The sequence below is a fragment of the Bicyclus anynana genome, chromosome Z, assembly GCF_947172395.1.
Source record: "Bicyclus anynana chromosome Z, ilBicAnyn1.1, whole genome shotgun sequence".
Taxonomy (NCBI): domain Eukaryota; kingdom Metazoa; phylum Arthropoda; class Insecta; order Lepidoptera; family Nymphalidae; genus Bicyclus; species Bicyclus anynana.
This window is the reverse complement of record NC_069110.1, coordinates 3,650,598-3,662,692: the sequence shown is the minus strand read 5'-3', so window position 1 is coordinate 3,662,692 and position 12,095 is coordinate 3,650,598. Positions and strand designations below refer to the sequence as shown.

At 36.8% G+C, this 12,095-nt stretch overlaps 3 protein-coding genes across 3 annotated transcripts in view; 1 reads left to right on the top strand and 2 right to left on the bottom strand.

The window, feature by feature from the left end:
* LOC112043808 (paraplegin) overlaps positions 1-2,574 on the bottom strand; it is a 31,065-nt gene extending 28,491 nt beyond the window's left edge. The window contains exons 1-2 of the mRNA XM_024079407.2: positions 2,279-2,574; positions 411-563 (exon numbers count right to left, since the gene is read on the bottom strand). Coding sequence (XP_023935175.1) covers positions 411-563; positions 2,279-2,449 — 324 coding nt within the window. The 5' untranslated portion in view covers positions 2,450-2,574. The remainder of the gene's footprint in view (positions 1-410; positions 564-2,278) is intronic.
* Positions 2,575-5,303: 2,729 nt separating this feature from the next.
* LOC112043813 (uncharacterized) lies at positions 5,304-9,786 on the top strand. The gene is made up of 3 exons (XM_024079412.2): positions 5,304-5,782; positions 6,072-6,207; positions 9,393-9,786. The coding sequence occupies exons 2-3, from the start codon at positions 6,079-6,081 to the stop codon at positions 9,474-9,476; spliced, it is 213 nt and encodes a 70-aa protein (XP_023935180.2). The 5' UTR covers positions 5,304-5,782; positions 6,072-6,078; the 3' UTR covers positions 9,477-9,786.
* A 126-nt stretch (positions 9,787-9,912) lies between these two features.
* On the bottom strand, positions 9,913-12,065 carry LOC112043812 (uncharacterized). The gene is made up of 2 exons (XM_024079410.2): positions 11,916-12,065; positions 9,913-10,276 (listed from the first exon to the last, which is right to left on the bottom strand). Exon 2 carries the CDS (start codon positions 10,133-10,135, stop codon positions 9,962-9,964), a length of 174 nt encoding a protein of 57 aa, XP_023935178.1. The 5' UTR covers positions 10,136-10,276; positions 11,916-12,065; the 3' UTR covers positions 9,913-9,961.
* Positions 12,066-12,095: the final 30 nt, after the last annotated feature.

Here is a 12,095-nt window from a genome sequence, read left to right as displayed (position 1 = left end):
AAAAAAATCTTAGAAGAAAGAAATCTTCAGTATCTATTAGCCCAACCCTGGAATCTATACCAGGATGTTGTGATTCAAGTGGTCTTAAATCCCAACATCCAATCACAATAGCCTAACCATTGGACGAAAAAGGCAGTTCTTCACACACATCTTGCCACATGCTAAGGGACACAACAGTGAAGTGGAGCAGACTGGTGACAGAATGGTACCCTAGAGATGGCAGAAGGAATCATGGCAAACAGTTCCTCAGATGGGAGGATGGCATAAAGTTGCTGGAGGAGGTCTATTCCGAAAGGCACACTGTGCTAAGAGATATTCTATAAACAAACTTAAAATTGAAATAAAATGTATGTGAAAAATTCAATTTCTTATCACAGAATAAAGGGCACATTATTATCATTATCTATTACCTTGTCTTTATTTTGATTTTGGTTTTGATTATTGGAACTTGTATGTAGCCCTCTGGTAATGTTGTTTTTGTGAAACAAAGTCAATTCAGGTAGACAGGACCGTTGCAGCAGTGCACATACTGCTTTGTATTCTGCATTGAAGTGTTTTATATGCTGTAACAGAGAATAAAATATATAAAAGTAGCATACTACTTCATGATTATTTGTACTTAACTAATCTAATATTATGAAGAAGAAACTAAGCCTATTTGAAATAAATAAATATTGATTGATTGATTGAAAGATTTGATTTTTTATGTGTTATATAGGCTCTGTAATGACTGGGCTGATTTGAAAATTTATTTCATCAATGGAAAGCTACATTATCATGGAGTAACATAGGCTATTTGCATCCTCATATTGCCAGAGGACTTCACGGGTGAAACCACTGCATGTCTTATTTGTTTTAAATATATAACTGATAATGTATCACCCTTATATTTAACCATGTAAATAGAATGGAGGAAGAGATGGCAGGTAACTAGTAATACTAATAGTGATATGGCTGGTAATACTAATAGTGAGGCTGAAGAGTCAACAGCTTTCTCACCAGAGGTGTTTACATCAGCCAAATCCTAGCCAGCATATAAGAAAACCAGTTGTTAGATTGAATTGGTAAGTATTAGCTTTTATTGTGTTGTGACTAATGTTATATCTATGTTTATCTATAAGTTAGTTGATAAGTAGGGACGTGTAATGTTTGGGTTATTCAAATATGGCTGGTTGTATTTATGGTGACCATAGAGGAATTAACTGACAGTGAGCTTCAACCGATGTGTCAGATTGGAAATTGATATTAATGACTATCAGACCCAGCCAAGCTTCGCTTTGACTTATGTGGACTTTTTCCCTATCCTTACTCTATCCTTAACCTACCCCTATCACTTGACTATTAAATTTTTGTGTGAAAAATAAATAAAATCCGTTCAGCCGTTCTCTAGATTCAGTGAGACTAACAAACAAAAATTCATTTTTATATAAATTGATGATTATCAGAGACTTGTTTTATTGAGTTATTAACTAGGGCGCTGTATGTATGGATCATACATAATGGAAAATTCCCATTTTCAATATAGGGCATTTTATATTTATGCAGTGCACACACCTGATGGGCATTTAATTTTTCCTACAAAAAGGTATACATACATACAACAAACCCAAAACAAAAGCAGTGACTGCCTGGATAAATATCACTGCAATAACCTAAAAACTACACACACACTAGGTGTGGGTGGTTAGGTGAGCTTGTAGACACAGGAGATATTTTTACGCTTTCTTGCTAAAATGGGCCACATAAACACATTTGTTGCGGTACGAGGTCAACTGACCTCGTACATATTCGTATTCAAGAGTTAGGATATCGATGGACCTCGTACAGGACCACATAAAGTTCTAGTATGAGGTCAAAAACCTTGTACCGCACAGCACCACAGGAAAGTATAGAAAAATCAGTGCCGCAGAGTATGTGTTAAAGTTTGGGCAGTCCATGTAAGGTGTGAAATATAATCATGTTACATATCATCTCAAGACTCCTGAAGAATCTGGATTTTTTATCTTCATTCTTTCCTGAAATCCATACTCCTGACTGCAGCAGAATAAGCTTAATTAACAGGTGTTACATTTAATAGGAGGGCCCAATCAGCTCTCCATGAATAATAAGCATGTTACTGATTGACACTACATACACCAATTCTACAACTCTTCCGAGACATTCTAACGTCTTGTATGAAGTTTACGGCCTAACCTTTCAAACAAATTTTCTAAGAATATGTTGCGCAATTTAAAAGTCGAAGTTATTTAGTAGTTATTAAAGATTTATTTATACTTACGGGATGTGGTGATTTACTCGTGAAGCTATGTAATGCAGACACCGATTTACATAAATTTAGTAAATTATAATTGAATTGTTTACATGTTTGCTGCTCAAATAATCCATTTTTCAGCTGAAAAGACCGTATTCGCGCGGGCGATAATGCCGGCAAACGTTTAATTGATAGCATCTGGAGGCTTGCTTATGTAATTAATATTATAATAGCAACAATAATATTCTTTAAATTTCAAAATAGTTTTTTTAGAAGTTTGTTTTCATCACACCAAATTTCTTCTAACCACAGACTGCAAAGAAGACACAGACATCAACGTCAAATTCACTGTCATTTTTATATAATCTGTGAGTAAAATGTGGTCTGAGAGTAAAAATCATTGTAAAAATAATACTCTACTATTTGTCTATCAAAACCATAGACATAAGTCAAATCCAAACTGTATGTCTAAAGAGAAGTTAAAAACGCCGGCCAAGTGCGTATCGGATCACGTGCAATGTGGAGTTCCGTAGATTTAAGTGAGCACTTCCAACATAAAGTGCAAAAATACCGATATTGATAAATAAAATGAGTAAGTATCCTACACTAGATAGACGAGAAAAAAACCGGACAAGTGCGAGTTGAACTCGCGTGACGAGGGTTCCAAACGATGTTTTACTGTCATGTTTTTTTTGGAATCTGGCATTTTCATATTATAAAATATTTGGGCTCATTTTTTTGTTAAATATTTTTCTTATGTTAACGGAAATATAGATAATACGTTTTTGCATACAATACAGGAGAAAATAAAATGATATAGCCCTGTGGAGATGACCTCTGCCTTTGATTTGGAGGACGTAAGTTCGAATCCAGTCACAAGAGACGACGACCTCCGTGGCGCAGTGGTATGCGCGGAGGATTTACAAGACGGAGGTCCTGGGTTCAATCCTCGGCTAAGCCGATTAAGGTTTTCTTAATTGGTCCAGGTCTGGCTGGTGGTAGGCTTCGGTCGTGGCTTGTTACTACCCTACCGGCAAAGGCGTACCGCCAAGCGATTTAGCGTCCCGGTACGATGGTTAGAAACCGAAAAAGGATGTGGATTTCATCCTCCTTCTAACAAGTAAGCCCGCTTCCATCTTAGATTGTACCATCACTTACCATCAGGTGAGACTGTAGTCAAAGGCTAACTTGTAAAGAATTTTTTTTTTAAACTGATTAGCAGTTACAAAGATAAGGCGCGCAGCGTTCGTGTCATGATAGTGTGAGTGTAAAGCGCACCTATAGGTACGAGTATGTATGTACCTACCTTACTACCCCTTGTTTTATGGAATTGACAATTTTCGTCTTTTTTATTTATTAATTTGAAGACTATTGAAAAATTACAAAAAAAATAATAATTTGTGATCCCCATCATTTGATATTGACAACTAGACATTGTCTGCTCAATAGACACTTGAAGATAATGAAAATCATAGTAGATTCATCATGTCCAGGTTGTGGTAAGGAGGAGACCAGCTATCACTTTATAGCTGAGTGTTCCATGTTCGCGTTGGTAAGATGGGAATAACTAGGTAAGGATACATTAAATGAAGTAGAACTGACGGATCTCACTATAGGGTATATTGTTAGGTTCACGAAGGCTACAGGAAGATTTGAGGGGGGAACTGTTAGGACTTGTAGTCCAATAAAACAAAGTGGAACTTGATTAATTCTGCATTAGATATTAGATCACATCACAATCTCTTACGGGTCGACATTACAAAAGTAGACATTACAGAAGAGTGGTTCATAGATTAAAGAGAGTGTTACCAAAGTGAAATATTGTATTGTTTCCTCAACAGGAACACTGTCGAGACACCAGTGAACCTGTGTCTTTTTACCACGGAAATTGGGTGGAACGGTCCCTAATTAGGACTGATCACCCGTCTGGCCACTTTATAAATATACTAGCGGACGCCCGCGACTTCGTCCGCGTAAATTTCGATGTCAACTTTACTGCTACCCCTACCCTACCCTACCCCTACCCCTAGCCTACCACTACCCCAACCCTACCCTACATCTACCCTACCCCTACCCTACCCTACCCTACCCTACCCTAAGCCCACCCTACCCCTACCCTACCCCAAACCTACCCCTACCCTACACCTACCTTACCTACACCCTACCCCCATCCTACCCCTACCCTTCCCGTACCCTATCCCTTTCCTACCCCTATCCAACCCGTACCCCTATCTCACGCCTATCCTACCCCTACCCTACCACTTCCCTATCCTACCCGTACCTCTACCCTACCACTACCCTACCTCTACCCCTACCCTACCACTACCCTAAACCCGGCCCTAAACCTACCCTACCCCTACACTACTCCTACGCTTCTCTACCCGTACCCTACCCTACCCTGTAACTTCTCTATCTTACTCCTACCCTTAGCAAAATCGGTCCAGTCATTCGAGAGTGATGGTATGACCAAGAGAAATAGAGACTTCTATGCTAATAATATAAAGAGGTAAAGTTCGTGTGGTTGTAGGAGGTAATCTCTGGATCTACTGGACCGATTTGGAAAATTGTTTTACCAATAGAAAGCTACGTTATTTGCGAGTGTCATAGGCTATGTTTGATCCCCATATTCACACGGGAACGGGAACTACGATAATGAAAGCGCCGGGCGTCAAATAGCGGAATTTCGTCGTCTTTTAGAAATTTTGTATTATCTCCGAAACTATTTAAGTAATTAACATACTGTAAAGGGCAAATCTTATCTCCATAATATCCTTGTGATTATTAAATAATTTATTTTAATAAGGATTAAAGTTTAGTTGTATAAATAATGACGTAAACCTAAGTATATAAAATTAATAATTTTTAAAACACAACTGGTACTATATCTGCTAATATATAGAAGATAGATATATGGTGTTGCGGACTTTTTTGTAGAACTTTTAAAGATACATAAAGTCTCTACACATTAATTTCAATTTTACACAATAGTTAAGGCAGCGCATGCGAATAAGTTCTGTTTAAGAGGAGTTCAGTCCGACCTGTATGACAAAAACTGTGATAACTCGGCGAATATATATGATACCTATATAAAATATAGCCTATAGCACTCCCCGATAATGTAGCATTCTACTGGTGAAAGAATTTTTAAAATCGGACCAGTAGTTCCGAAGATTACCCCATTTAAAAAATGTGACAAACTTACAAACTTACAAACTTTACCTCTTTATAATATTAGTATAGATATCATTTGTAAATATGTATCACTATACAGTTTGTTTAGTGGTATGGTATGTTTTGACTATTTTTTTAATTACTTGGCCTTGTGGACTACGGAACCCTAAAAGTCAAAATTTGTGAATTTATAAACTAAAGTGTCATTTACCCTCTAAACATTCTACTCTATGGTGTCATTATTGTACAATGAAGAACATTTTAAACGCCATAACCAACATTGTATACGTTTAATTCTTAAGGTTTAAGAAAGTTCTAAATCTATGAATAAAAGCAACGACATTAAATCATACAATAAAGGTACCTTAACTTTGAATCTATAAAAAGGCATGAATAAATTCAAACTCAACGGTCGATGTAATTATTTTGTTTCAAACTACCCCACCAGTTTGATGCAAATATATTTTTTATAAGAGTAAATATAGATAGCTAAATAGATACTGAACAAACCTACATACCTTACGGTTGTCTTAGGCATTATATTGTCCAAACATCGCTTTTTTGGGTTAAAGTAAAAAACCCTATCAAGATGCACCAATAGGCAATACCCCATAAATTAACCTGCTTATAATAAACATTTTTTTTTCAGTTAAGTGATGGGGAATATAATTTTTTCATTAATATGGTTGATCATCCTAATTTGTGTTTCGTTTTGGGTCGCGAACATTGCTGCCGCATTTTACATCGTGATCCTTCCATTTACTGTGTGTATAGAAGGTTTAACAGTAAGTATTAATTTGTTAACAGTAGATAACTGCTTAGCCTATGTAGTTTCTAATATGATACTAACACCACTAACAGCTGGCTGATTTTCAACTAAAAATTTTTAGAAGAAAGAAACACTCTCTTCCAAAAACTTTTATTTGAAAATCAGCCAGCTGTTAGTGGTGTTACACCGCGTACCCCGCATTGCCCCGAATTTGAGCAGCGTGTTGGTTCTAATCTCCATATGGCCTAGTTCAGACTACCTTAGTATTTTAGTCGAGTACGAACGATTTTCGGGCGGTAAATCCAAAAATTGTTCGTACTCGACTAAAATAGTAGTCCGTACTAGGCCTAACCCCTCCCCTAGAGCAGAGATTTGAGCTGTTAAAATAGGCTGATGAAAAAAACGATGTGATAAGTAGTTAGTGACCTCTGTCTCTTTTGCGAGCTACAAACATTCACATAAAACTGCGCAGTTTTATTACCTAATCGAAAATTCAATCGTCATCAACTCATATTTGGCTCACTGCTGAGCTCGAGTCTCCTCTCAGAATGAGAGGGGTTAGGCCAATAGTCCACCACGCTGGCCCAATGCTGATTGGCAGATTTCACACACGCAGAAAATTAAGATAATTCTCAGGTATGCAGGTTTCCTCACGATGTTTTCCTTCACCGATTACATTAAATTGTACATACGAGTACCTACCTACATTGATCGATCGTAGAAAGTGAACATGGCTAGAGCCTCAATCCCATTCTCAGTTTTCTACACACGGACGTTTTAACTGAACAATTCGGCTGTACAGTTAGAACTGCAAACTAATGAGCATAAAGGACCCAGTCACCCAGCGGGTGACGTAGTGTAACTTGGATCTGCAGAAGAAGCAAAATTACGACTCGTTGAGTTGAATATCACAACGAGAGACAAAGATAATGAGCAAAGGCATTAAAGCACATAGTTCTTTTTTTTATTCTTTACTAGTTAGCCCTTGATTACAATCTCACCTGATGGTAAGTGATGATGCAATCTAAGATGGAAGCGGGCTAATTTTTTAGGAGGAGGATGAAAGTCCACACCCCTTTCGGTTTCTACACGACATCGTACCGGAACGCTAAATCGCTTGGCGGTACGTCTTTGTCGGTAGGGTGGTAACTAGCCGCGGCCGAAGCCTCCCACCAGCCAGACCTGGACCAATTAAGAAAACCTCAATCGGCCCAGCCGGGGATCGATCCCAGGACCTCCGTCTTGTAAATCCACCGCGCACACCACTGCGCCACGGAGGCCGTTCTTACGTTAGCTTAGCCAGTAAAATGGACGATGGGTTTTCAAGGTGCTAGAAAGGCGACCTCGCGACTACTCTGGTACTTACATTCTGGCGGATAGTGCTGTGGTTCTCAGCAGCGAGGTCCTGGGTTCGATTTACTTCGAGCACTTTTGCTTTATTCTTTACAAGTTAGCCCTTGACTACAATTTCACCTGCTTTTGTGGTAAGCATCGGCCGTGGCTAGTTACCACCCTATATTACCCCTAGTTACTACTGGCAAAGACGATTTAACGCCGCAAAAAGCTGTCAGAGTTATGGATAGAATAAACTTTTATTTCTTAAAAGCAACTTCAACTTAGATCGTCGATGCATCGTCACTTAACATCGGAAATCGCAGTCAAGGACTTTTACTAAGTAACAAATTTCGTTATCATAGGTCAAGCAGTTTTCGATTGTTCGCTTTGTTATTCGATTTTATTTTCAAACTAGCGGACGCCCGCAAACGTAGATTTGGATTTGTATTATATTTGATAAATAAAAAAATATTAATAAAAATACAAATAGCGTAATACCCATAGAATAGATAAAAATTTTAATAAAAAAAATTCAACCGACTTCCAACTCAAAAAATAACTTTAACTAAAAAGTAAAAAATAACATCCTACCTATGTGCTACCTTCTGATCAGTTTGAAGGCGGTGCCAAGCTAGTGTCGTGTTTTAATTAAAGCTGTTTCTGAAAGAACCACAGAAATTTTGTAGTTTAAATGTGTTTAATTAAAACATCACTGGCTTGGCACCGCCTTCAAACTGATCAGAAGGTAGCACATAGGTAGAATGTTATTTTTTACTTTTTAGTTAAAGTTATTTTTTGAATTGGAAGTCGGTTGAATTTTTTTTATTAAAATTTTTATTTTTTTATTTTTAGTGTTAGCATACCTACTGCGTGTGTACAGTCACAACCTATCTAAGTGGAAAGTTCTTATCAATACAAAATTATCAAGCCCAAACACAAGGTAGCTACTGTGAACCGTCGAGGAGTTCTCTTCACTGTCCCTCGTCTTCATCACCAGACCCTTAATACAGTCACAACCCATATAGGTGGAAAGTACTCATGAATACTAATTAATTAAGCCCAAACAGAAGATGACTGCTGTAAATCCTTGACGAGTTCCATCGTCTGTGTTTCGGCTCCATCATCAGACCAACTCCAAACCTTTATAAAGTTGTAGTGGTTTAAAATACCTTATGGAAACACTAACAAACGCACTAGCCGTCTCTACAACTTTCGAAAGTTCCCCTCAATTTCTCCAGGATGCCATCATCAGATCCTGACATGAAAAAAATGGGACCACCCTGGAAGTAAACCCTTCAAAACAAAAAAAAAGAATTTTTAAAATCGGTCCATAATTGACGGAATTATCGCTGGACATACATAAAAAAAAAAAAAACATACATGCAGCCGAACGTAGAACCTCCTCCTTTTTGGAAGTCGGTTAAAAATGAGATATTTGCTCCCCTGACTTTAAAACCAAACATTCAAAGCGATCATCCAAATAGATGTGAATTTTGAGAACTGTTTTACGATGCCAAAATACAAGTTTTTACGTGGTAATTTACTGGGTATATCGATTTTCTAAGATATGCACCTAATTTGCCCTAAAATGACTGGACTATTAGAAAGATTCAAGATTCATTTTTGCCTATACTAATACTAGCAGACCCAGTCAAGCTTCCCACTTCTTCCCTATCCCTACTCTACCCCTAACCTTTGACTTTTTGTTTGAACGCGCTAATCTCAGGAACAACTGGTCCGATTTGAATAATTCTTTCAGTGTTAGATAGCCTAGATTTATCGAGGAAGGCTATAGACGAAGATATAAAATATATATATTTTTGTACATATATACATATATTGTATTCTTATTCTTATTTGTTACAGGCTCTCACAGACTTCTTGTTATCAGTAATTCAATTCCCTAGATACTGCACTGAGTCCATGATGGCCGGCAAGGGTTTTGGATAAGCTATTTTACATTTGCAAATTATTTGCTGTTCTTATAGTAATAATTATGATAAATGATTAATGTTTTTAACTTAAACTTACATACCAACAGCTATAGATATCAGCGGCGAAGAGTTCATGCAAGCCGATTCCCACCGGGTTACCTTTAAAAATCCATTGCATATTTTTGTACTATGTCTAGATTATCTGAGTAACCGAAGTTTGTATCACGCTGTATGAATTTCCTTTTCTTTGGGATGGCTTACCTTCATCTAATTCCATCCATCCTTTGCCACTGATAGATATAGATTTTATTTTTATTATAATTTATATTCAATAAAAACATTCTTAACATATATACTTTACTTTCTATTACTCTAAAGTGATCTTATGAGTATGTAAAATCATACGAAAATTAATAGCTGCAAATTTTAAATTACATAAAATAAAAGAATAATTTAATTAACTAAATCCAATTTAATTCAATACTTGTGTATGTACATAATTCATGGCCATGACGGTGGTTCTCCTTCTTTCACCCTGCCTGCATACAGAGCTGACTTGTCTCTGAAGTTAGTCATTCTGAGTGTTTCCTGATCATCAAGATATTTTCCAATAAAGAATCCCGTCATAGGTACAGCAAACCACACATAACGTGTGGTTATTCCAAATATCATCATATTAATTCTTTTGCTGTGCCGCCGCTGCTGCCTTCCACTTCCTTGTGTGGTTCAAATCGAGCAAAATGAATGTTATAGCTAGTGTGGGAAAAGTTATGCTGACAAAGTTCCTGCGGAGGAACCGTCCAATCGCCATATAACCTGTAAAGAATAAAATATTTATGTTGTATTTTGGTAATATCATATAATCAGTTTGTGTTGCCAGTGATGACCTACGGATTTGAAACTTAGTCTCTAACTATGGGCCTTATTAGAAGGCTCAAAGTCACTCAGCGAGCGATGAAACGAGCAATGCTTGTTGTGTCTCTGCGTAATCGAATCAGAAATGAAGAGATCAGCAGATGAACTAAAGTCACTGATATAGCTCAGCGAGTTGCGAAGCTGAAGTGGCAATGGGCAGGCCACATAGTTCATAGAGCCGATGGGCGTTGGGGTCCCAAGGTTCTGGAATGGCGACCCTGCATTGGAAAGCACAGTGTTGGTCAACCCCCCACTAGGTGGACCGAAGAAATCAAGACCGTTCTGTTTGGCAAGAGGCCTATGTCCAGCAGTGGACGTTCATCGGCTGATAATGATGATGATGACGATGATGAATTTGCTAATGGAAACTAATGGAAATTAGTCATTATAAATTCATGTATATGAAACGCAAGCTAAGACTTATTATAGTGTTAATGATTATATACACAACAAATTAGATTGGAAATTTAATGTATTACTTTACTGTTTACTTTTATATTTTTAAATGGTGGTAAACTAAAAAAGAAAAACCTAGCTGAGTTTGTTGTGGGCTCTTTGCGGACCAAGGCTTGTTTGGCCCATGTAACTTTAATTTTATGTTTTTGACTAATTAATATTATTACTATTATCTCATAATAGTAATACCTGATGTTTTAAATGTGCTTGTAAACTAAGCCTAATTGAAATAAATGAATATTGACTATTGACTTTACACATACAAGTAGTACTTTATACTTCACACATGCAGCAAATTGAGAACTTTCTTAATTTGCTGCATGTGTGAAGTCTGCCAATCCTCCCAATGGACTATTGGCCTAACCCCTCTCATCCTGATAGGAGACTAGAGCTCAGCAGTGAGCCAAATATAGGTTGATAATGACAAAGACATTTTATCTCAGAAACATGTGTATGTCTGTGTATAGAGTGAAATTACCCTTAAACTATCTACAGCCAGTACAGTACAGTGTACAGTAATTACACAAACAACCACAGACCACAGAAGCCTACAGACCTAGAGAAGCAAATAAAGAACTAAACGTGATGGTATTTTCCCCCAAACAACTGAAAAAAAATCTGGTAGAACTTAAATAACTGTTATAACATAAAAGTAACAAGTGAATTCAAATTTGAACCAAGTCTCAATGGCTTACTCTCGAAACGTATTGTGTGTAAATAACTATTTAAATCATATTTATTACATTATTCATAGTGGATTATGTCACACATTATTGGTATAAACAAAAATCCATGTTATTGTTACATAACTTTGATGTTCAGCAATTGTTGCATAAACAGTTAATGAAATACTTGACTTGAATTTACTTTAGAAGCATTATAACTTATTGTATTTTTCCAAGTCATAAGTACTTCTAATTTTAGAACCATTCCACAAACAAAATTAAATATTGCAAAATAACCTTTTGAAAACTTTATAATATTACTACTATTTTTGGTCAGTAATCTTGATAGGACCCACGTATAATTGAAAATATAAAATGTGCTTAAACTAATTCTAGCAGAAAATATTAGCAAAACTAACCGAAATTCACAATAATTCGATTCACAATTTTCTTGGTTGGTTTACTGCATATGTTCCAGGCAGGGGTATGACACTTTAGTTCTTGTATGTGCCGTTTTGTCGCTGCAATCGATCCCTGTTACCAAAGAGTATGTACACATTATGGTTTTATTTTGTAACTGGGCGGCTAGTCTGTGATAT

Excerpts from the sequence above, each read along its gene's own strand:
- LOC112043813 (XM_024079412.2), top strand. The coding sequence starts at position 6,079 with ATGGGGAATATAATTTTTTCATTAATATGGTTGATCATCCTAATTTGT. Across the intron at positions 6,208-9,392 it reads TGTGTATAGAAGGTTTAACA|GCTCTCACAGACTTCTTGTT; the intron begins GTAAGTATTAAT and ends TATTTGTTACAG.
- LOC112043812 (XM_024079410.2), bottom strand. The coding sequence starts at position 10,135 with ATGATGATATTTGGAATAACCACACGTTATGTGTGGTTTGCTGTACCT.